The 26,117-nt window shown below is 41.6% G+C and overlaps 1 protein-coding gene across 1 annotated transcript in view; it reads left to right on the top strand.

Moving 5' to 3' along the window:
* Nucleotides 1-26,117, top strand: part of PTPRQ (protein tyrosine phosphatase receptor type Q) — a 127,505-nt gene that overhangs the window by 16,992 nt on the left and 84,396 nt on the right. The window contains exons 14-25 of the mRNA XM_066633369.1: nucleotides 446-552; nucleotides 2,766-2,863; nucleotides 5,425-5,590; nucleotides 6,946-7,206; nucleotides 8,097-8,257; nucleotides 9,155-9,266; nucleotides 9,882-10,108; nucleotides 16,144-16,213; nucleotides 18,398-18,597; nucleotides 19,953-20,187; nucleotides 22,118-22,246; nucleotides 24,953-25,099. Coding sequence (XP_066489466.1) covers nucleotides 446-552; nucleotides 2,766-2,863; nucleotides 5,425-5,590; nucleotides 6,946-7,206; nucleotides 8,097-8,257; nucleotides 9,155-9,266; nucleotides 9,882-10,108; nucleotides 16,144-16,213; nucleotides 18,398-18,597; nucleotides 19,953-20,187; nucleotides 22,118-22,246; nucleotides 24,953-25,099 — 1,913 coding nt within the window. The remainder of the gene's footprint in view (nucleotides 1-445; nucleotides 553-2,765; nucleotides 2,864-5,424; nucleotides 5,591-6,945; nucleotides 7,207-8,096; nucleotides 8,258-9,154; nucleotides 9,267-9,881; nucleotides 10,109-16,143; nucleotides 16,214-18,397; nucleotides 18,598-19,952; nucleotides 20,188-22,117; nucleotides 22,247-24,952; nucleotides 25,100-26,117) is intronic.

Genomic DNA, 26,117 nt, shown 5'->3' with positions numbered 1-26,117 from the left:
TCAGGACAAATTAGATGTGACTTTGAACATGTCAGTTGGCCCTTTGAATGGAAGGTTTTGAGGAAGGGGTGCAGCAGTATCCCTAATTTGCTGTGGTAGTGGCAGCGAGGTTCCTGCTGTAGGAGTGGAGGATTTAACCCGTTGCCCCTAATCCAAATCAGGTCCCCCTGTCAATGCTCTTTACTAACACGCACACTTGCATGGACAGGGTCAAATGATGTGTTTAAATCATGACTAGTGTGACCTTCTAGTTTGCATCTTGCCTAAGAATCCATAACCTCATTGAATGCCGTGCTATTTAGACTTGTTCCCATATAGATAGATGTATTTGTAGTGTGACAAATGTGATGACTAATTTAATCTTGATAAATCTGTGGCTCTGTATAGCCCTTGTATGCCTGATTTCAATCTTTTTAAGCAGTTTATATTTTTCTTAACTGTGCAGAAAATTCAAATTTGATGGACTTTCTTCGGGATCTGATTATTTTGTTGAAATTGTTACAGCTAATAGATTGAAGAGAAGCCTGCCTACTACTCTGATAATTAGCACTTGTAAGTTTATGCTATGTATACAGGGCTTTCAATCCATACCTTAGCAAACCTTCCTGTTTTCCGGGGGAGAGGGGAATGAAGACACAATCTAACCCACTGCAGGTGCAGTGCCTGTCTGAAGATGATTTCCATAGGGCAGTGGTCCTCAAACATTTTAGAGGTCCTAGAGGCTGTTGCCTGATGTATAAATGTCAAGTGTGACAATAATGGTGATTGGGCAGCAGTACTCCCCCCCAGTAGCAGCTTGATTAACCCTTGATGTACATAGCCTAATCTGCCCTCTCAGTTTTATGAACCACCAAAAACTAGGTCACGATCCACTGATGTGTTCCAGTCCACAATTTGAGAACCACTCTCGTGGTTCCATTACTCAACACTACTACTACTACTACTACTACTACTACTACTACTACTCAACAGACCCCTGTATTTGCCCCTTCCAATGCCTACGCCTGCACATTAGTGTGAATGTAGGCAGCACATAGGGCTCTTGAGATAAATGGAATGTCCATGGAGGCTTTTCATATCCCCTTCCAGTCCTCCCTTTCACCTCAATACAACTTACCCATCATTCAGAGCATGATTAAAGTGAACTAAGTAAAAGGGGAAGGCTGGATTGGTCTAAGGAAATGCATGCAGATCTCTCATTCACCTCAGTGTACTTTGCACTGCCTATGTAAGTGAATAAGGGTGCGATGCAATGCAGATATGAGGTAAGGGAAAAAACATTCCCTTACTTTGAGGAGGCCTCCATGAGTGACACCTAACTGCAGGATGCAGCAGCACATGTCCCATTGGCACCGCTATGCCAGTGCTGGAAAGCAGTGCCGTACGGGGTTAGGATTGCGCCCTAAGTGGGAGAAAGATTGTGGGGATAGACCTCTTGTTGAGCCAGCAGAATCCTTTGTGTTCAGACTCTGCACCCATAGTGAACTGGACCATGCCCTCTTTGATGTGAAATAACCAAACAGAGGCACATTGGATGACATTATTAATTCTTATTCAAGACTGTGAAAAGAGCATGTTTTTGTGACTATGAGCCCCTTTAGGTCACTGAGACATTTTCTTGTTCCGCTTACTATGTAAACTGTTTTGTGAACTTGTTGAAAAGCAGAACATAATTATTGCCCTGGTACTTCCCAATAAACACATGAGATAAGATTTCATGGTTATAATCAGGTCACATTTATTAAATCAGTACCAATCAACAAGATACTGTAAACCCGATACTGTGTCGTATCTCTAAACATCCACCTTTTAGAGCGGGCATCTACTCTGGAGATGATAGCGTACCTGTTCAGGTGTTCCTACCTACCTGAAAGACTGTGGATGATCCCAGCTTCGCTATGGTGACCCCCAAAGGCAGTGGTTCCCAAACTGTGTGCTGTGATGCTGAAGGGCACAACAGCAAACTCACTGGGGCGCTGCAGGTTGTCCCTGGTGGCCTCTTCTTCCTGGCTGTTCCAGGTGCTGCCCTCTTGGATTGCACAAGCTCTCACATGATTCTCAGCACCCTTGAGCCATACAACCAAATGTTCTTAAGGTGGTGGTGGTGGTGGTGGTGATGATGATGATAAATTAATATAATTTACTATAAACTGAAAATCCATAAGAAATGGCATTGACAGTCAAAACCATCAATCAGTACAAAAACAAGGGGAAGGACAGATAGCTGTGTAGCCTCCATTTCCTGGAACAGTCATGACAAATGCCAAAACTGGTCTGGGAAGCAGGGAAGAGCACACATCTCCCTTACCCAATGTTCACACTTCTTTAAGGAAAGCTTTAAGGAAAGCTGCTTCATGCTTTAAGAATTTTAGTTTTAAAGGATTATGATTATAATGATTATTATGATTATGGACAATGAAGTCTGTTGTGTTTGTCTAAAATTTGGTTTGGCGCTATGTTTTTATTTCATCAATCAGTTTTATAATGCTTGACATTAATAGGGCATTTATCCCCTTTTCAACGGCAGAATGAAATATTCTGATATACAGCCATGCAATGCAGTATGGCTCTCTATACCACATTTGTGCATTTTTATAGTTTGTATTAAAAAAAATACACTAGAAAAATACATTCTATCTAGTACTTGTATAAATGTGAAATATAAACAGTGTTTTATTGTAAAATAAAGTGTCCGAATGTATCTGCTTTCTGTGTTAACAAATTAATGTGATGTTGTGTGTTTGCCTGCTTGCTTTTTAATCCAGATCCAGATCCACCTTCAGATTTACAGGCTTTCGGAATAGAAGAGAATGCAGTTCATTTGTCATGGGAATTTCCAGGTGGAGGCTTTGATAATTTTGAGGTGAGAAAAATAACATGTAAAAATTATTACTGATATTAGTTTTGTCGCTCATATATATTGGAAAGCAGGAGTGGATCTGCTGAATGGATCTGCTACCTGAACTGGGGCAGATCCACTGCCCCTGCTGGGATGCACCCCTGAAAAATCCTAGGCAAATTAGCATGTGCATGCTCTCCCCACCTCTTGCTGCTGCCGCCTCATCCTCACCCACCCAGCTGCTTAGGAAAAGCAAGGTGAGGCAAGACAATCCAGAGCATGGTGATGCAGAACCAGCCCACCCACCTTTCCTTGTCTCCTTATGTTCTGCTCCATTGCGATCGCCTTCCTCCATGCAGCCCTTCTTGTTTCAAGCAGCAGTACAGAGCTTTTGTTCCCCCCCTCCCTCTCTTCCGGTGGCATTGAATGAAGGGTTGAGCTGCTGCCATTGCCCTAATCCTCTTCCCACTTGCTAAGGCTGCAAGCCTAACCACACTTTCCTGAGAGTAATCCCCACTGAACAAAATAGGACTTACTTCTGAGTAAACCTGGTTAGGATTGTGCCCTAAGATTGATTAAAGACTGAAGTGGCTGAGCCAGCCATGGGTGAGTGAGGGGCGGCAGGCAGGTGCAGGAAGTGGGGCACCTCTCTTGCCGGTTTGCCATTTCTCCCTCCCCAACTTGTTGCATGAAGCAAGTGTTTCAGTCACCCCTGTCACTAGACCAGCCCTGTCGAAAAGCTTTCTGGTTGTGCTTTATACCATGCAGAAATTCAAAATAAAGGCAGATGCCCTGATTTTTATCTCTTCTACAGCAAAAGTAAAAGTACCTGGGGGTGGATAATCTTCATTAGAAAAATTTTTGCAATTGAAAATGACTGAGAAACCCCCTTTCCCCTCCTACACTGCCGTTTCTCAAAATTTGCTTCAAATAAGAAAGATCTCAAAAAAAAAATAAATTGTGAAATGACATGTAGCATCTTCTCCCACCTCTGTTTTAGTTACTCTGTTAGCACCTGCACTGGCTTGACCGAGTCGCATTTTGTGATGCATCCTAGAATAGTTTATGACCTTTAAATTCAGTGTTTTAATTTGTATGTACATGTGTGGTAATGCATGTCTGCCCACGGACAACACTTTTTGAAATTGTACCTTGTAAGGGTGTTTTTAGTGCATTATGGAAAGAAAATGGCATTTAATATTAATCATAATGACATAATATAATTGTCTGACATGCTAGAGAGCCATCAACCCTGCTAGACTGTGTTCCTCCTGAATAAATGAGATTATGTGTAAAATATTAATGAGGAAAGGCTTTGGTAGAGTGGTTGCTTAGCAAAGAGCACCTACTCAAACAGGATCGTTTTACCAATCATTTAAAATTAATCATCCCAGCTCATCTAATTTCCATTACATGCTTAGAAACTGATGGTGTGAAGACAATATAATAATTGCTTTAGTAATTTGTTTCCTTAATGTCTCTATTTTTAATTCATAATTTTGCCCTTAATATTTTGCAATTAGCTATTATTTATAAAAGTTACTGGGGGCGTTAATACACTGGCCAATTTTGTCTGCTCTCAGAAGCTAAGCAGGGTCGAGGCTGGTTAGTACTTGGATGGGAGACCGCTTGGGAATACCGGGTGCTGTAGGCTTATTATACCATAGTCTTTCGAGACTGAAGGTTGCCAACCAATTGTTCTACTCAAAGCTATGTTCAGGTGGTGCATGTGTTTATACATATCAACTTGGTCAATTTCTTTTGCCTGGAAGTTTTTCATTTGTATAACTGTGATTAAAAAAAAAAAATCAATCTCTTTGTCTGATCTATCCGCTGAGATAATCAGCCTGGACATTTCAGTCTCCTGTCTGGCATTTCAATTATTTTTTCCTAGGCCTGGGGTATTCAAATGTCGTCATAATGGACGTCTGTTATGACAAGGAAAACCCTGTTTGAGCTTTCCCAAGTGTAGTGATCAAGAAACAGATGTAGTATGTCTTCACAAAGTAGCAGAAAAATATTATTCTTTGAAAGAGAATGAGAAGAAAAAACCATCTGCTAAATAGGAATTTTGCATGTTGGATTTCAGCAAATCCAATCAACATTTGAAATCAAAGTGGAGCAAATACTTGTGGCATCTGATATTAGGCATAGAAGATATAGAAGTTCCACCAGTGTGTTTAGGGTTAAGTATGTACCACTTTTATACTATACATGGCTTGCTGTTCAAGCTGTGCCAAAATGAATCTGGTCACCATAAGTTAGATCCAAAGGTGCCCTTCTACAGGTGGAATGCATCTTCTGTTCACAAAAGGTCTGCTTTTGCTCCTAAATTCAAAGACATTCTTCTGCTTACTCAGGGATTTGAAAACTGCTAATAGAACTTGCCTTTTATGATATTACATGAACTCCTGGGGCAAGTGTTTGTGAAATAGCATTAGTGGCTATTTTCCTTCTGCTCTCAGTTCTTTGAATTCAAGCCAGTGTTTCACCTTGTTAGTTTGTACTATTGTGATGACTGATACTTGCAGTAGATTTAAAGTGTTACTATGAATGTGACCAGAACATACGTTTTTCTCCTTTAGCTTTCCTATCATTTGGCAACAAGCAATGAAACTCTTCTTACAACCACAGTTTATGACACCAGAGCTGTAGTGAAAAATCTGACACCTGGAACAGAGTACCTCTTTCAAGTGAGGACAAATAAAGGGAAAGATTTCAGTGAGGCTGTGGAGAAAAAAGTCATCACAAGTAACTTCCTGATAATTTGTTTTAAATTTTGTTTTGAAATAGCTCGGTGTATAGACATTTAGGCTTGTAACGGATGTACATAAGTACAGATAATATTAAAATTAAATGTGAGGCTGTGGGTATATAAAACTACCCTGTGTTAAACTGTCATGTGGCAGCCCAATTCTATGCATGTCTAGTCAGAAGACTAGACATTAGAGTCAGTGGGGCTTACTCTCAGAAAAGTGTGGATAGGATTGGGCTGTGAGTACAGTAAATTCCCATCATCCACTGAGGTTAGGTCTCTGGAAACCCCAGTGGATACCAAATTTGTGGATAGGGAGTCATTGATCCCATAGGATCAAAGAGGTTTGGGGAGGGGTAGCCAGCGGCAGACACCCTCAGAAAGCCAGCAAAGAACTTCAAAATGGTGGCATCCACTGGCATTCTGAACTTCCCACAGCCATTGTAAAGCTCTCCATCCTATTCACAGGTGCCATTTTGAAGACCTCCACTGCATCTTGAGGGTCTCTCCAGCTTTCTTAAGGTCTCTGCTGGCTTTCTGAATGCAGCGGAGAACTTCAGAATGATGCAGACACTTTTAAAATGCCCTTCCAGCAAATTCCTTCAAGGATGCCTCAGATAACCATTCGCAGATGGTAGCTGATGGTGCAGAAATCTCAGACAGCTGAAAACAGACCACAAATTAAGGGAGGTAATGGTCAGTCCTGTTCCCTGCCGATCAGCAAACCCATGGGTAGTAAATCCTTGGGTAATGAGGATTGACTGTATGTCTGGGTTCATTTTGAATGTAATTACTCTGTAGTTGAGCCAAATGTGTGCTTAAACCAATTCTGTCAAACCCCAACTATGAAACAACTTAGTTGCAAATGGTTCTTCAGACCATAAGGCCCCGTCATATACATGAGCAAATTCCATTGGTAATTCTAGAATGTGCAAGGGCAACCCATTCCTATCTAGTGCTTATGCTGATGGATTTCATGATCCATCAGCAGAGCAGTAACTGACTATCCTGGTGCCAGTGCCTCCTCTGTAACTAGGGCAGAACCTGGGGTAGTCATGTGCCCCCCACTTGGAGGAGTGCCAAGGCCAGGTGCCCCTCAGGATTTACCCTGGTTACGACTGTGTCCATCAGTGTAAGTCCCTGAATGATGGCACAAAAGTTGCTCCATCATTCTAGTGGGAGGGAGTACTCAAGTGCAACCTTTGTCTACTGTGTTTTGGCATTACAGCAGAATTAGTCTCTGGTTAATTTAAGTCTCTGTTTAACTCCCTCGGCACACCGGTGTGCCATGGCACAGTGGTTGAAAATGGCTGATCTAATCTATTCTCTCTCTCTCTCAAATTTTGATCAGAACCAATGGGGATATGTGGTCTAACTTTAAAAGTGGTAAATACTTCCTCTGCCACGTTAACATGGAATCAAAGCAAGACTAATTTTACCCATTATAAAGCATCTCTGTCGAACAAGACATTCACAAAGGAATTTACTATCCTAGGAACTTCGACTTATTTCATCATTAGAAATCTAACTGCTGGTGGAATTTATAATTTCACATTGCAAAGAATGAAAGACAGTGTTGAAGGTTTAATTGCCTTCATAGAAATCGTTGCAGGTTTGTAATTTTCTCAGTTGCTATGTTTATTTATTAATGTGCAGTAAAAAATTTATGTACACCCCAGCCCATTTTGAAGGTTGACACTCCAGGACTTTGTGAAAAAAGGGACTGCTTAAGTTATAATGCGTGCTAAACTTTAGACAGTTGTTTGTATCAAAAAATGCAGCACACGGCAGAATTAGATGCAAAAATCTGCAAATCTTGTAAATTTGAAAATATTGCAAAAACTTGTTTAAATCCTGCATGTAATACTGCCAACACAGGCTGTGGGGTTTTATAAGTGTAAGAAATGAGCAACACAAAGGGCTCTCGGTTCTCCCCATTCATTCTTCCCTCAGGCTGCCCCATTCATTTAAGTGGGGGATGCTGCTCTGTGCATTTGAGCCTACATGAAGTTCTGGATAGGAACAGCCTTTGATGATTTCCACAATTTAAAAGTTAAAACATTTGAAAGGTCAGATCATAAGACTGTCTTTCTGGAGCTGTAATCCAGACATCATTTTAGAAGAGAAACACCAGTTCAGACTCATACCTGATTTATTTTCTCAGGTTTCAGTCTTGATTTAAGAACGAGTACTGTATCCACCCAGTGGGTACTTCCACTTTATCACTTATTAAAGCAGTACTAAATATGTCCACTTTTCATTTAGTTGAAGAAGAAAAAAGAAGGCCTCAAATATTTACTGTATTTATTCTGTTTGTAAACAAGTAATGGAGAATCATTGACTATCTGAGATTTGTAGCCTTTCAGATTTGGCTGTGTTGTCATGTGAAGACTGCGAATGTATGTGAAATTCTATGGACAGACTTTTCCACTCTTCTTGTTGTTGTGGTTGTACACTATCAGTTCCAATGAATAATGGTTTTTAAAAAAAAATCTCTTTAAGAGCCTGAAATGCCACAGAAACTAAAAGTCTTCAACCTGTCATCACATTCCTTTTCTCTGTACTGGAGAGTGCTGAATGGATATGTGGAAAAGTTTCATGTGGATCTCATACCTCCTCCTGGCTTTGTTTCTATCCAGGATCTGGGAGGTGGGGAGTATCAGGTATGTGGGGGCTTTATTTCATCTTATAGTGCTTGGATGATCAGCAATTGTTTACAAACTGTGCTGATAGGAAAATTGGCCAAGCATGACGTTCTCTCTTTAAGCTTCTAAACCTGGATGAGAATGCAAAATTGCAAGTGCCAAATTTTGTGAGAGCAAATTTCAACATCTATAGTTTGTTGCCTTAACAACAGTTATGATACTTTTACAAAGTCTACCACAGACCTCCAGCCAGTCATTTAAGGGTTCATGAATAGTTTAACAAAGGCAGGGCAGAGCTATTGAGTAATACAGGCTCATTAATTGTGTACTTGCCAAGGAGATCTAGCCTTAAATCATTAATGCAGGCAACAGTTCCCTCTTAAGCCATCACAAAGTTATAGGAGCACTGTTTGATACTAGTATTTGTAAAATATTACAATTAACCATGGTTTTTCATGTTTTTTTGCTTCTGTTTTTGATTGGAGCTGCAAGGGCACAGGTACTGCATATGAATGCTAACTATTGGTTCTTGTGGATTATATTTCAAACGATTAAAGAACGCAAAAGATTTTCTAGGATACCTTTGCAGAGATGAACAGAATATTCTGATGTTTCTAGCTGTGAAATACTAATCTGGAAACTAATCAAAACCCTAAATATAGAAAACAGACAGAGCCTCTGCATTAAGCTGTTATTTCTCTTTCTGCTTTTTCATTTCTTTTCATATCTTTTAACTGACAACTCCAGTATGATAGCAAATTGCCATAATGCAAAAAGTATGATTTCTTAACAACTTGAAAATGTTTTTTGTGCCATGAACCTTTGTTATATGAATGCCATTTAGTTAGTGCTTGCTTTTATTCATGTTTTAAGTTGAGAGTAGCGGTTCTAACAGGGTTGATTTTCATATTCTAGGCTGATATTTCAAGTACTACTCCTGGAACAACATACAATGTGTCTGTTTCTTCAGTTTCCTCTTCAACATACAGTTCACCGGTCAGCAAAACAGTGACGACTAATGTAACTAGTGAGTGCATGACAATATTATACTTTACTGTTTATATTCTATTCTGCATAATATTCTATCCTGCAGTTTACAATATGCAAGGTGAACTTGTCCTGTCTCTATTCATTTTTGTCTTAAATCACCAGGGAAGTTTCATCTTATGTGAACAAATTGTTTCTGTGTTTGAAGGAGAAACAAATTTGAAAAATCGATCGCATATTGAAATGTACACTTACAACTTACTTACCGAAACGTGGTCAGACACCTTTCTTTGATGTGCTTTCGTGAAGAAACCTCCTACATCCATATAGTTTTGTAAAGCTTTAGGTGCAAAAGCCTGACGCTAAGGAAGCTTAAATAATGTGTTTTAAAAACTAAACTGGCATCAGAATCTATTTTGTCTGTAAATATTTCAGCATTCCATTTTTTGAATTCTTATGGAAAGAATGTAGTTGGTGCTCCAAAAGGCATTTAATCATCTTTCATAAGAATTTTAAAGAAAGCCACCTTCATATTAACTGCACGACCATGTTTTAAAGAACTCAGAAAGGCCTTTACTGGCAAATTCTTTTATTATTATGCTCTCACTGTGAAGGTATACAAGTATAATTTAATTAAAGGGTGTCTTTTATGCAGATCCAGGACCTCCTGTGTTTCTAGCGGGGGAAAGAGTTGGATCTGCAGGAATTCTACTCTCTTGGAACACACCACCTCATCCAAATGGGAGGATTATATCCTACATTGTTAAATATAAGGAGGTTTGCCCTTGGATACAAAATACTTACACTCAAGTTACAACAAAGCCAGATAGTTTGGAAGTTCTTCTCACCAATCTTAACCCTGGAACAACATATGAAATTCAGGTAAGCTTTTGGGCCTTCTTGATTAATTACACGCACAGTATAAAGTAAAATGTAGTATTTATTAAGTAGGTCGGGTTAACTGCATGTTTTATTCATAAAATATTAATTACAAAGTATCTTTAAAACAGTTAATCACAAATTATTTCAGGACTTGGTTTTCTTTTAATCATTTCATTTCTTATTTGAACAAAATACATCAGGCTCTGAATTAATCTGACTTTGTGCAATAACATAATGTAAACAGTAATTGCTTCCATTTTCTGTAGACTAAAAGTGAACTTATGCATCCTGATTTGCATGAATGATGCAGTGATATCATGACATGTTGTTGGCATCCTTCAGTCTCGGAAGACTATGGTATTGCGCTCTGAATGGTGGTTCTGGAACAGAGTGTCCTCCAGAGCACAAAGCCTGGGTAGAGTAGATATGGAGGATAGACTGTTACCCATGCAGCAAATTCCCCCTCTCCAAGTCGCTGAAATGGTCCAATGGAAAGGCAGAGGCCAATACGGTTGGTTCCAGCGGCGTCGCAGGAGTTGCCAGAACATGACTGTGTTCAGCCATGAACTGCCTCAGGGACTCCGGCTCTGGATTTTGCCTTGAGGTTGACTCCTGAAGCCTTTTCCATAACTGGATGTAGCCACAAGGCAGTGGAGGTTTGGGATCAGAGTTTTCCTTCTCTCAAGATGAGCTGCCTTCCCAGGCTAACTACCGTCCCATCTACCCGGTGGCTGTTTAGTCGCCTCTTACGACACGTACAGCCAAACTGAGGGCCTATTCTTATCCCCCAGCCCGCAGGGGTCTATCTTAAAAGGGGTTTATCATGACATAGGTACAATATAACTAGACATTTTAGTTTATTTGTATTTGTAATATATATTTTTCAACAAAAAGTTGTTCACAAAGCAGTTTACACAGATAAATTCTTCCCTGTCCCCCAGTTAGAAGTCAGAGACTTCTTTAATATACAGCATATTTGAAAAAAATTGGCACAAGTTGTGTAGTGGTCAGAGTGCTGGACTAGGAGTAGGGAGAGCGAGGTTCAAATCACCATTCAGTCAAGAAGCTCCCTGGGTGTGCTTGAGCCATTTTCCCCCAATCAAGCTAAACTACTTCGCAGGATGGTTGTGAGGACAAAATGGTGGGGGCAAAAAATAGGTACATCACCCTGATCTCCTTGCAGAAAGACCAGGATAGAAACAGGACCAGTATACCAAATGAGGCCAAATGACAAGGCTGTTCTGAGCAACAGGTTGGAAAGCAACAGGTTTTCACAATGGAGAGAGGTGAAAAGCGGTGTGCCCCAAGGATCTGTCCTGGGACCGGTGCTTTTCAACCTCTTCATAAATGACCTGGAGACAGGGCTGAGCAGTGAAGTGGCTAAGTTTGCAGACGACACCAAACTTTTCCGAGTGGTGAAGACCAGAAGTGATTGTGAGGAGCTCCAGAAGGATCTCTCCAGACTGGCAGAATGGGCAGCAAAATGGCAGATGCGCTTCAATGTCAGTAAGTGTAAAGTCATGCACATTGGGGCAAAAAATCAAAACTTTAGATATAGGCTGATGGGTTCTGAGCTGTCTGTGACAGATCAGGAGAGAGATCTTGGGGTGGTGGTGGACAGGTCGATGAAAGTGTCGACCCAATGTGCGGCGGCAGTGAAGAAGGCCAATTCTATGCTTGGGATCATTAGGAAGGGTATTGAGAATAAACGGCTAATATTATAATGCCGTTGTACAAATCGATGGTAAGGCCACACCTGGAGTATTGTGTCCAGTTCTGGTCGCCGCATCTCAAAAAAGACATAGTGGAAATGGAAAAGGTGCAAAAGAGAGCGACTAAGCTGATTACGGGGCTGGGGCACCTTCCTTATGAGGAAAGGCTACGGCGTTTGGGCCTCTTCAGCCTAGAAAAGAGACGCTTGAGGGGGGACATGATTGAGACATACAAAATTATGCAGGGGATGGACAGAGTAGATAAGGAGATGCTCTTTACACTCTCACATAATACCAGAACCAGGGGACATCCACTAAAATTGAGTGTTGGGCGGGTTAGGACAGACAAAAGAAAATATTTCTTTACTCAGCGCGTGGTCAGTCTGTGGAACTCCTTGCCACAGGATGTGGTGCTGGCGTCTAGCCTAGACGCCTTTAAAAGGGGATTGGACGAGTTTCTGGAGGAAAAATCCATTATGGGGTACAAGCCATGATGTGTATGCGCAACCTCCTGATTTTAGGAATGGGTTAAGTCAGAATGCCAGATGTAGGGGAGAGCACCAGGACGAGGTCTCTTGTTATCTGGTGTGCTCCCTGGGGCATTTGGTGGGCCGCTGTGAGATACAGGAAGCTGGACTAGATGGGCCTATGGCCTGATCCAGTGGGGCTGTTCTTATGTTCTTATGTTCTTAAAGGACCAGTGAACTAATGGGATGCCCTACACCCCACATCTGTCCACTGCCCCTCCTGGCCCACTGAGCCACTTCAGTCAGCTTTCTGATCCTCTTCCAACATGCTGAGAGTGAGAAGGAAAACAATCAAGGGCCCAATCCTATCCAGTTTTCCAGTGCTGGCGCTGCTGATGTGCCAATGGGGTATGCACTACTTCCTGTGTTGAAGGCAGTCACAGAGGCCTCCTCAAGGTATGGGAACATTTGTTGCCTTCCCTCGGGGAAGTATTGAGGGTGCACCAGTGCTGGAAAGTTGGATAGGATTGGGCTCCAAGGCAGCAGTAGCCACCCCTTCTTCTAGCACCACTAGAGGAAGAAAAAAAAGCTGCTGCCTCTTTGCCTTCCTCCTTGCTCACCTGGCTACTTAGGAAAACCCCTGTGTGGGAAGGAAGAGTTGGAGTGCAATGATCCAGATGCCTGTTTCCAGCATGGTGTGCCCATCAAGACAATGAGAAGGAACAAGGCGGTTCTGGAGCTCAAAGTATGGGAGGGATGAGATCTGCAGTGCTTCTCTTTCATTTCCTTGCCCAGTTGGTTGCTTTCTTAGAGCAATCCTGAGCTTGTTGCACCAGCCTTAAGCCAGCTCTGAGTGCTGCACTGGTAAAGCACATCTGTGACACTGAGTGCCAGGTCAGTGCTGGCGCTGGCCAAGCGCCAGTCTACGTTGAGCCCAGCGCCAGCCGCATGCCCGCCACATGCATGTCGCTCAGAGCAAGGGAAGAGCTCCTGGTGGTGGAGAGGTTTGTCAGGGTGGGGAGGGAAGCATTCCAGAACAGGGAGGGCAGGGCGAAGAAGCAGGGCAGGAGAGGACAGGATGTGCCGAGCATCTCTGCCAAATCCAGAACCCTATGCCAGGCCTTCTGGCATGACACAGAGACTATAACGCTGCGCCCACAAAATAGCCTGCCAGACTTGAGAAACCCCATTGCTGGGCTGCTGTGGTGCCGTTAGGATGCAGTGGTAGCCCTGCTGCTTCTGTGGGCGCCAGGCAGCTCAGGATTGGACTGTTAAGCAACTGGATGGTTGAGGAATAGGAGGAGGAGGTGGTGGTAGCAGCTAACATGTGCACATGGTTTTGGGGGGCAGTGTTGGCGGAATGCATACTTTAAGGGAATGCAGATTCACTCCTCGAAAGAAATGTAAGAATAACCACCAGAAATGAGAGAGAATAGTTTTGCTTTGCTGCAGTTTCCTTTGTATAGATCGGATGTTCGGTGCCTTGATAAAATGACATCAAACAAGTTTCATACAAACCTGCAAGTCACAAAAATCTCTTTCAGAAAGCTGTCTGATTGCTCTTTGTAGAATATTATAGCAGACGTGGGATCAATACAACTATGTCAATTGTTTCAAGATAATTCTTGAATTGATTCTTATGTTGATACGTATACATATAAAATGCAGATTGATAAACAGCTTTGATTTCCAAGTGGCATGGCGCTTCTTTTCTTTCAGATTTTAACGAGACTATTTTTAGATCATTTCTTTCCTTCTTCCTTTCCTCAGCTTTGATTCTGACTGTCAAATTGACAGTAGATTTTACTCTTGATTATTTTATTCATTAAAAAGGAATCATATTCCTTCAGCTGCTTCAATGTAGTGGGCATCCCCCATATAGGACCACATTTATTGAAGTATAGTATGACAATATAAGAGCAGAGACTAAAGGCCCTATCCTATCCCCTGCCAGTCCATACCATGCAACAGTGGCAATGGCACACCTACTGCATGCTATGGGGATGACGACCAGATGGTCAGTAAAAAACTTTTATTCTTACCTCCTGGTAGGCTACCTGGTTCCTGATGGGTCTCCTCAGACCCATGCTAGCTGTTTTGCTGGCATAAGTCCATTGAGAGGAAGAGGATGTGTCAGGCTACAAGAAAGGGGATAGCCTCCTTGTCACATACTGCTGCCATCAAGATCCACATCCACCAGCCCCTGCCCTCCTGACCCCAGACCTCCCCCAGACTGCCCATGGCATGCCCACTGCCTACTTCCGCAGCTGCTGGTGGATGTTTGCATCAGTGGCTTCAATGTTCTTGACAGCAGCACACTGTTTGTGGTGGTGACGCATTATTTACAATGGCAGAAAGTGAGTTCTGCCATCATACACAGTTCATAGGTTTGGGCCACCAGTCTTCTGTCTGAATAATAATAATAATAATAATAATAATAATAATAATAATAATAATAATAGTACAGATATTTCTATACTGCCTTTCTTGGTCCTCAGATTTCTCCTCGGACTTTATTCCAGGCGGTTTACATAGGCAGGCAATTTAAATCCCCGTAGGGATTTTTACAATTTGAAAGAAGGTTTCTAACTTTCAAGAAATCACAACATTCAGATGTTTCTTTCTGATCTGGTCGCAACATTCTGGCCTCCATCCTCCCACGCTCAGAGCAGATGGAATAACTCGGCTCAGCTTGTCAGCTGCTTCAAGGTTGCATGGTGCCGGTGGCCTTGAACTGGCGACCTGCGGATGTTATCTTCAGGCAAATGGAGGCTCTACCCTCTAGACCAGACTTCCTGCCCTGAAGATCCTTGCATTGCACCATAATTAACTAACTATGCTCCTTGCAAAATTCCAGTATTATTTTAATCCAGTCACTGTAAAACCCACAGTTTATGTTACTTTCCTTTCATTACTGAGCTTAAGAGCACTTGCTATAATCTTTTGCCATGAGAAAAAGGTATCCCAGGATTCATCATTCCTGTATTTATTATTACTTTATCTGGAAAGTTGGATAGGATTTGACCCTAAATCCACACAGCTGCAACTGTCTTTGCAGAACCTCTAACTGCAGATGAGAGTTTGGGAAAACTAGTCCTGATGTCTAATTGTGCCCATGTGACAGTCATCCATGGCCAGGTTCCACCAAATTTTTTAGAAATGGGAATCCTTTGAATTTTGTGAATTTTGTGGCATAATTCTTACTTGGTAGCTAAAAAATGTGTGATGTATGCCCAGTTCCCCATATATGTTCAAACTGTGTGGAGTCAGATGGTTCAGTGTCACATGGTGGCCACTTCCAATCTCGCTGTTCAGTGGCTGCACTCTCCTAGGGAGCGAGTTGTCTGCAGTCCTACTATATTTATGTGAAGGAAAAAAGGAGTCAGTAAAGTTGCAGTAATATCAATTTCACTACATAGCTGGTCCCTATAGATACCTGTCTTTGAATGTGTATTCAGTTGTCCTGTACTAAAATTATCATTGGCTGCCATGTGGAGCTATGTTGACTGAATGCACTTTTCAATTTAATGCCTAAGGACCTAATCCTAACCAACTTTTCAGTGCCAATGCAGCCCCAAAGTAAGGGAACAAATGTTCCCTTACCTTGAGGAGGCCTTTGTGAATGTCCCCCCACCAAGGAAGGGGGTTGCAGTGCATGCTGCATTGGCCCAGCTGCATAGGCACTGGAAAACTGGTTAGGATTGGGCCCCTAATTTTATTATGCTGCTTTGGGAAGATAGATGGAATTGTGAATATAACTTGTTGCTATCCTTTAGGGTTATAAATGGCATACTAATTACTGTGTTTTACCTTTAAAAATAGTTACTCTAATACTACCATTTTGAATCTGTTGTAGGTTGCTGCTATAAACAGTGCTGGCATTGGAATATTTAGTGACCCATTTCTCTTCCAAACTGCAGAAAGTGGTAACTTGATTGACGATGTTTGCTTTTACATTACTGTTAGAGTTTGAAGAGTTCACGTGACAATATTGTGGGGGTGGGGTGGGGGTTTCAGGTGTGTTCGAATCAGTTCAGTTGTGCAGCAAAAAGTGACAGAATTTTGGGTGCTTGACTATTTAGTCCTGCTCTTTTTTTGTTACTGATTTTGCAATTTGTGAAGAATTCTGCCATGTACTAGACAAGCTGTTGTGCAACTCAAAACCCTGATTATTTTTATTGGACTACTAATGCACATAATGATTTGATGAAAAAGGATTTTCTTGGTATTTTTGTGCATACTTGTTTGCATGGATTGTCCTATGAGTGAGAAGGTAAGGATCTTAAACCAATTGCACCAGTTCAAATGTTGTTGAACATTTCTCTCGAGTGAGGATGGAAAAACTGATGTAGGTTGATGACCATCTTTCTTTGGCAAGAACTGGCTGAATATCTAGGATACTCATATCTTGTCTGATCTTGGAAGCTAAGCAGGGTCAGGCCTGGTTAGTACTTGGATGGGAGACCGCCTGGGAATACCGGGTGCTGTAGGCTTATACCATAGTCTTTCGAGACTGAAGATTGCCAACCATATATTAAATTGTGGTTCTCATCAGAGGCGTCCTACCTTATGGAGTTCTGCATCCTGGAAGTGACATAATGACATAATCACATCGCTCTCAATCTTCCACTCTACTGCATTGGTTTTAATGCAATAGGTGCACCTCTGGCCTTTGTTTGACTATTATTGTTAAAAGCATATACACAGTACAGATCTGAAACATTTCCCCAAATGCAGTCACATTCCATGGCAATGTCAAGCCTAATATATTAAAAGTAAAATATTGAAATGAACGGTGACCCACCTGAAATGGGCTTGCGACCCACCTAATGTGTCCCAACCCACAGTTTGAGAAACACTGACTTAGTGGCATACCAAATGGAGGCAGCCATGCTATAAAGGCAAAATTTGAACTGAGTGTCCTTTACTGCTCATCCCAAGGGAAAACTCTTTGGATATTTGGTCCCAGCTCGACTTCAGACATCCATGGGGGAAGTGAATAAAAAAAAAAGCAATTTAGGCTGTCATTCTAAATATACTTACCTGGAAATGAATTCCATTGAACAAAATGGTACTTACTTGCAGGTAAACATGTATAAGTCACGTTTTAGGACCTAGTTTAAAAGTTTTGAACAGAAGAATGCCTTTCCATTTCCACTTCTCTCAGAAGTACTCTCAACTGTTGTCACATTACACAGCCATGTGGATACATGTTTCTGTGGCAGAAAACCAGCAAAGCTAGATAGGCATATCCTGGGCAGGTGAAGCTGTTATTTAAGCTGAAAATGGGAAGAAAGGAGTCTTGACTGGGACAGCACTGAAAGCAGTTTATTTTGCACATGCACCTTGTAATCATCTACATCAGCCGAACCCTACATAACTGATATGCTAGCCAGCTATTAAAACGGGATTTGAATCTGACATGTTTGTTACCTTGAAACAGGGGTGCCCAAACCCTGGCCCTGGGGCCACTTGCGGCCCTCGAGGACTCGCAGTCCAGCCCTTAGTTAGCCCCCAATCTCCAATGAGCCTCTGGCCCTTCGGAGACTTGCTGGAGCCCGTGCTGGCCTGATGCAACTGCTCTCAGCGTGACGGCCAACTGTTTGACCTCTTGCGTGAGCTGTGGGACCAGGGCTCCCTCCACTGCTTGCTGTTTCACAACAGGGTAAGCTGTTTCACCAGGCCTTTTATAGGCCTTGAGCTATGGCAAGACCTTCATTCATTCATATAAGTTCCATCTCTAACAAATTCATTTATGTAAATTTATTCAAATTTGAAATGTAAATTAATTTTTTCCCCTGGCCCCTGACACTGTCAGAGAGATGATGTGGCCCTCCTGCCAAAAAGTTTGGACACCCCTGCCCTGAAATAAACTGTCTGTACTATTGAAGATATAGGATTGGGATGTTAGGACTATAACAGAGCAGATTGTCTGAAGATTACATTTCACCTGATAAAAAAACACTGATACTGTTCAGATTCTTAAATGTATATCAGAAGGAGGGATAATGGAGTATTTTCTTACCAAAGTCTGTTTAATGTTAAAATGCATTTAAGCATGTAGCAAATTTATTCATTACTAATATCCGATTCTGATTTTGTTTTTAAAGCTCCAGGTAAAGTGGTGAATCTCACAGTTGAAGCTTTCAACCATTCAGCTGTAAATCTGATTTGGTTTCTGCCTCGGCAGCCAAATGGAAAAATTACCAATTTCAAAATTAGTGTGAAGCATGCAAGAAGCGGGATAGTAGTGAAAGATGTCTCTGTTAAAGTGGAGGACATTTTGTCTGGAAGGTTACCAGAATGTAATGTGAGTAGAAATTATTATTATTATTATGCATGCATACATACATGCATACATACATATGTATATACAAACATACATACCCTCAAGGTATGTAAACACTTTACAAAAAGTAAAGGATCCCTGCCCTGAGGAGCTTACAGTCTAACTATTACTAGCATGTACAGTCAAGTATAGACATAAACATGAACTACTGCCTGGTTTATAAATGTCAAGGTGTGTGCTATAATGGTGATTAGCTAGCAGTTCTACCCCCCCCCCCCAAGTAGTAACTTGTTTGCACAGAGCCTGATGTTTATAGGCTGTTAAGGTTTCCTTTTTCAATGTATTTTTTACACAAGGCTTTACACAAACTTTACATATTATCTGAACAATGGATTTTCCAAACATCATGACAAATTTGTCCAATACCATGAGTGCCCCTTAATGAAACTGCCACACCGTTTACTGCATCAGTCATATAATTATGTTATATAGTATTGTACAATTACAAGCTACACTGATTAACAACATTTCACATTTCTAATTTACACTAATTGCAGAGATGGTGAGTACTAGAAACAAAAATTGGGAATGCTTAATTAGAAATGGAACTGTGGTTCTATCAGACATACGCAGGTCCATTAACACTCATTTACAGGGTGGACGTAGAACTTGGCGATTCAAGTTCATAATGGTTTAGGAAATAGCCTATATTTGAGTGTTGTCAAATGAAAAATAAATATTTGTATAAAGATTAACGATAAACGCCAATCCTGTGCCAGGGCGTTGCTGGCAGCCTGTTTGCTGCCCTAGCAATTGCCAGTGGGATGTCTTGCAGGAGCTGCTGACAGTAAGTTGTCTGCTGAGCAGAGGGGAGGCTTTCCTGGGCATAGGGAGGGTGGGGAAGGTGTGAAACCGGGCTGGGGGAGTGTAGACCAGGAGGCGATTCAGGCCTGAGAGTGGGGTGGGGATGGCAGCAGAGAATGCTGCTGAATCTTATACCCCCTCCCAGGCCTCGGAGCTGACTTGATCTGCTCAGTTCTGTGCCAGCTAAAAAACGGGCACAGCTCTGAGTAGACCCATCAGGGCTGCTGGGGCTCTGCACAGGGTAAGAGAACTGAAGTTTCCTTACCCTGAGGAGACCTCCAGCTGCTTCCCCAGCCCTCTAGGATGCAGCTCTGGCCATTTCAGTGCCACTGAACCACGGCCCTAATGGTTTGGTATTACACTTCTAAGATTTTTATTCTTTTTCCTTATTTATTTTGGTTCAGGAGAAATTTGTTTCCCAGTAACACTCCCATTTGCTTTGCATTTTGTGCTTTGTAAGAAGGATGACGCTAATTTTAATTTAAAATCTAGGGACTATTTTGTCTTTACAGGATAACAGCGAATCATTTTTGTGGAGTACTACCACTCCTTCAACTACTTCTAGCAAAACTACTATATTTATCCCAAGTACAGTTGCTTCTAGCAAAATGAGCTCCGTCTGGAATGAACCTATCAGTTTTGTCGTGACTAATCTCAGGCCATACACGACTTATCTTTTTGAAGTCTCTGCAGTTACTACTGAAGCAGGTTACATTGACAGCGCAATAGTCAGGACCCCGGAATCAGGTATGTATTTTTTAGGGAGGAATTTTTTTATTATAGGCAAATTAATGCGTAAAATATTCATGATTGTTTTTAAATGCAGCACAACAGCTGCTGCAGCAATAAATACATTTCTGAATCTGCTGTGTATTTCCTTTTGGATAAACATCCCCTGCATTTCGATTGCTGGGGCAGGCTGTGGTCAGATCCACACCTTCCTTAATAATGTAGAAAAAATGATTGATACAATATACACAGAATGGTTGGTCTATGGAACTCCTTGCCACAGGATGTGGTGACGGCATCTGGCCTGGATGCCTTTAAAAGGGGATTGGACAAGATTCTGGAGGAAAAATTCATTACGAGTTACAAGCCATGATGTGTATGTGCAACCTCCTGATTTTAGAAATGGGCTATGTCAGATGCAAGCGAGGGCACCAGGATGCAGGTCTCTTGTTATCTGGTGTGCTCCCTGGGGCATTTGGTGGGCTGCTGTGAGATACAGGAAGCTGGACTAGATGGGCCTATGGCCTGATCCAGTGGGGCTGTTCCTATGTTCTTATGATACATTGAAGCTGTTTCCTTGCACACAAATGGCTGACATGTATAACTGTTAGTAAAACAAAGGGAGGTATTTTATTCCTTTCAGGTTATATACTAAGATAAAACAAAGCATAACTGTGTTTTTAAAAATACAGTGAGAACAGTACAGTTTCTTCTAAAATCAGCAGTAGTGGACCTGAAGTGAATCAGGACTGGGTAAAAGGATTAACACCTTCTCCTCTGCTGTTTTCCTAATCTAAACGGACCTCCTGCAAGCTTCTATTTGTGCTGTAGGGAAAGTGCGTGGGTATCCTTTCCAGTTCCCTTCACTAGACAGATCATATTTTGGAGGCACATGACTTTATGTGCATAAAAGACTGCTGAGTTCCTCAGGTGAAGACAAAAAAATGATATGACCTTTTTATAAATGCTGAAATTATTCATGGAGTAAGATGTGGGATTATGTTGGGAGGCATCTGTTGGGCCACTGTGAGATACAGGAAGCTGAATTAGATGGGCCTTTGGCTTGATCCAGCAGGGCTCTTCATAAGAATGTGACCCATGACCAGAATTGCTGGTTCTTCCAAGGATAGAATTTTAGAATAATGCATTGATTATAGCTGATGTCCTAAGAATTGGCAAGAGAGAATGACACCATGATCTTCAGTAAAGAGAGCACCTAAAAATTCTTCAGATAGGCAAGAGATTTATTTCCATTCCTCAACACCTGTTCACATTTTGACAGTGTGATATAAAGTATTTGCCTTCTTTTTTTTTTTTAAGACCAGCAATGTTTGACCTAATCTTTGTTACACTTCAAACAGCTGAAGCATTTTGTCAGCTGTGCAGAAATAGCAATATGTTAGGGATATCACTAACAAAATAAACATTCAAGGAAACATTCGAGACAATTTGAATTCGCTGCCAAGATTATTTTTAGAAAGTGGTTCTAAAGTTTGGTGTTTAACACTTTTGGGAGGCCTTGGATAACATCACTCAATATCTCTGTATTGATTTCAACTGATATATATTTTAATTGATGGCCTGAAATTGTCCCATTTGCCTAAAGTTTGACTTTAGAGCCACAATCCTTGATATATACTTGGGAGACAGCTCCCATTAAAATTAGTGGAATTTATTTCTGAATGTATTTGTTGACAGGGTGAATAAAAATTATTACTTCATTCCCAGCCCTTGACTAAAATTAAGTGAATTTAATCTGTTCAACCATCATTGTTGATATACAGCCTGCACCATTGTGCATAGTTTTTCATTCCAAAACAAATAGTAATTCCTTTTTTGTTCAGCTGCTTTATTACATCAGACAGTTATTTTGTATGTATGGTGAATTATAATATCAGTGAACTGCTGTGTGGGGGGGAATCATAGGATTAAACGTTTCTTATTTTAGTTCCAGAAGATCCACCTCAAAATTTGATCAAAGGCAACATTACAGGAAAATCTTTCTCGGTTTCTTGGGAGCCCCCAACCATTGTGACTGGAAGATTTAGCTACAGAGTTGAGTTATATGGACCATCCGGTAAGTCAAGAGTCAATATCATTTTGTACTCCCTTCATGTTCTCAGTACACATCTTTTTTTTTTAATCCGGCAGAAAACAAACACTGCAACTTTCATTGCTACCAGCTGTAGCAACATTAAATTTTAGCCTCAGCCCAGTAGCATATTCAGAACCAGCAGTTTAACACATCCACAGGTGTGTTCACAACCCCTACCTTTTTCCTCCATGTAACTGGGGGAAGTTGGCCACCTCTTCCTTGTCTATTGCATTGCTCCTCCCTGATGATGATCTCTCATGTTTCAGCCCTCTCACCTTTATCCAAATGCCACTGACAAAGTAATCCATTTCTCCTGTTCTTCATGAGCTTTCCATCCCCTTCCATATCCAGGATAAAATGTCCTTATTTTTAAATTTATTCATGACCTTGCCCCACCCTATCCTTTTGGGTTTGTTTGCTTTTTATATCCCTGCCTATGACTTCCACTCCTCCAGCTCTCTCACCCTCAGTCAATTAAAGGATTCCTACTCCCTTAAATGCCTCTTCCTTCTATTGCTGCTCTTTACATGTAAAATCACTTTCATGAGAAGGTATGTAGTGCTACCACTCTCCATTCCTTTAAACTCCTCCTCAAAACCCATCTGTTCTATGTGGCCTTTGGCCTGTCCTCTTAATCCTTTCCCAGTGAAGCCATGCTTTTTAAAATACATATTGTACATACTCATCACTTGTCCAAGAGGTCAGTAGTTCCAAGAGCAACACTAGCTTCTAGCTTCCTTATGAGGAGAGGGAGAAAGAGCAACAGAGGCTTATGATGTCTTTGTAAATGTGCAGTATTTACAAATACAGTTTACCTGTCTAGCATTAGATGCAGGCAGATAGCAGAGCACCCCCTGCAAGCGACAGTAGTTCACATTAGTTCTACAGATATTTCTGCACCTTAAAAGTGCTGCTGTTTTCCTCTTCACTTCCATTTCAAGATCTCTTTCTATCCCTTTCTCAGATCAAATTTCTCTGTCTTAGAAGCTACCAACAGCAAAAAAAAACTTGCCTACCTGTTTCCTTTGTTCTTCCTCGCACTGATTGCACGAGGGAGGTAGAATGGGTCACCTTACATTCTCCTCTTTCAACCTCTCCTCTCAGCTGGGAACTTGCAATTTTCTCAGCTTTCCAGTGGAGTCTCCTATCTGGAAAACATCCTGGACCATTAACTGTCTTTAAGAAACATCAACTAGCTTCTTGAATTATTAACCTAATAAAGTCATGGCCAGCCAGCATTCATGACTTCAAAGTCACAGCAATAGAATGTCCTACATTCTGCCTGCATTATCCCCTCCCTACTCTTGTCTCTCCCCACTCCCTCTGTTTATTTTATGTTGTACACTTAAATCACAGATTTGTTTACACAGCTCTTCAAGATGCCATACATACTTGTAGCATGGTATTGATGAGTATGATGATAATATAATGAGTAGCTACCAAGTACTCTACTATCTTCTATAACTCATTTCCCCTCTCCTAAACCCTCAGACCAATGTACTGTATATAAAAAAGAAGGAAATGGTGGGGTGGGCAGGGAGAGATGGCAATGATGTGGAAAGAAAAGTGGCCACCATTGCAGGATTCTTCTATATAGCTTCTGGTAGTTCCTAGATGAATCCTTGTGTAAGTAAACCCAGAGATCTTTGCACCACATTTTTAAAATCACTGAAGGGCTACTTTCAGTTGGACCAGCAGAGGTCTTGTTCTTCACATTCAAGAGAATTTTTAGGGATGCTATGGCCTGGAGAGACAAATCTGACAGTCAGAACTTAAGAAAGGAACATTTTTTAATGTGAAAGCATCACCTATTGTTTTCTGCTTGTTATGTAGTAGTTAAAGACAATTTCTGCCGATAATGATATCCCTGTTTCTGCTTAAAGAGAAATGATTTTCTGTGCTGCCCTATCTACTCTTAGTCCTATCTAACTGTGCCCCCTCCTCTGATTCAGCTGCACAAGCTGTCCTGGAGTTTTCCCCCAGGTAAGAGAACATTTGTTCCCTTGCTCAAGGATAAGCCTCCATTGCTGCAATGGGATTACCCAATTTACGAACAATTTTGCTGGCATAAGTCTGAGTGGACCCAGGAAGGTGAATCAAGGCCAGGAATGGGGATAGGATATCGGTGGAGCTGGTGCCATCAATACTGCCCCCTTCTTAGCCTCAACATAACCCTACTCTGTCTGGTCTCTGCCCTGTTCCTCCCCCTCCCTTTTCTACCCACCCATTGACCACCTCCTGCACCAACTTACCAGCACTGGGGCTTTTCCAGAAGTGGCTGGCACACAGCCACTTGCCACTTCCAGCTGCACAGAATGTCAGGTCACATTTTGCAGTGTGGTTATTGGACTTGGAAAACCATCTGAAAGCAATAATCACAGGTCAACTGCAGTACAGACCTTGGCTAACAAGTCATAGAAGAGAGTGCAGGAAAGTCACTCTGGAGGACATAAAATGAAACAAATCTTCTGTTTGGTTAAATGAACAAGGTATATTTGCACTGTCATGCAAATATATATGAGACTTTACCAAGTCTCATAATAATGTTTATTAAAGCACAGTACATATTTGTCATAAATTGATCCAGTAAACGTTGGGTGTCTTTCAGTGTCAGTAAGCATAACCTTATAAATGATATGTAGAAAAGGTCTTTCTATTTTTTTTTTAAAGCTGATTTGTTCATTACAGGTCATATTTTGGATAACAGCACAAAAGATCTCAAGTTTACCTTCAATAATTTAATACCATTTACAACATATGATGTTTTTGTTGCTGCTGAAACAAGTGCTGGGGTAGGACCGAAGTCAAACCTAACGGTTTTCACTCCTGCAGGAGGTAAGTTGTATGCTTGCCAATAAACAACTTAAACCAGAAGTCATGTGAAACTGGAAGTTACCCGTTTTGAGCTTGGAAGCCCCTCTGGAGGTGAGGGGAACAGAGCTTCCCTCACCTCTGGAGGGGGGGTGGGGGGCCCCCAGACCATGGGGACAGGCATTCACCCATATCTGCAGTTTCAGCTATCTGTGGGTGGGTGGGTGGGTTCCGGAATAGAACCTTCGCAGATAAGGGGGCATGCCTATAATTGTTTATTTGTTTGAAAAAACTCCATTTCTCATAACAGCCCTGTTGAATATCCTCAAAGCTTAAGGGGCTTAATTATGTGATCCAGCCTTCGTCTGCCCCCACTACCTGCCATTGATGGATTTGGCAAAAGAGAAAACAAAATAAAACAGAAAAAGAACACCACACACACACCAGAAAAAAGGTGCTCAAATCTCCATATATTTACACAAACTTGCAAACTGCAGAGCTTAGCTGTTTGCAGGGCAGTTAGCAGCTATCTGATATTTGAATAGCTTCAGAGCTTGAGGGTATAAGTTATCTGATCTTTCTATCACCCTGATTTCATTGGAAGCTCTGTGGGACCCACCAGATATTAAGTCACGGCCCACCAAGTGGGTTCCAACCCCCAGTTTGAGAAATGCTGGGTTAGAGGATAGGCACTGCTTGTCAAATCATTAGGGTAACCAGTGAACAATTTATATGCTTGAGGAACTGAACACCTGGAGTCCTAGGAGTACGGGATCCAAGGATGCATTGGTGCTTGCTTCAAACAGATGTCCAGAGAAGGCATGAATCATATGCCTTCTCTGCAGATGCAGATGTCTGGGAGGAGATCGATCCATGGAGATCAGTCTTTTGAGGTAGTAGTTGAGGTGGTGATGGAAGTGGGACAGGAGGAGAGGTTCTGAGATACCTTCACAATCTATACCAGTGGTTCTCAAACATTTTAGCACTGGGACCCACTTTTTAAAATGACAATTTGTCAGGACCCACTGGAAGCGATATCATT

This window comes from Tiliqua scincoides, chromosome 7 (genome assembly GCF_035046505.1).
Source record: "Tiliqua scincoides isolate rTilSci1 chromosome 7, rTilSci1.hap2, whole genome shotgun sequence".
In the NCBI taxonomy this organism is placed as follows: domain Eukaryota; kingdom Metazoa; phylum Chordata; class Lepidosauria; order Squamata; family Scincidae; genus Tiliqua; species Tiliqua scincoides.
Note: the sequence above shows the minus strand (reverse complement) of the source record. Positions and strands in the feature narration are given on the sequence as shown.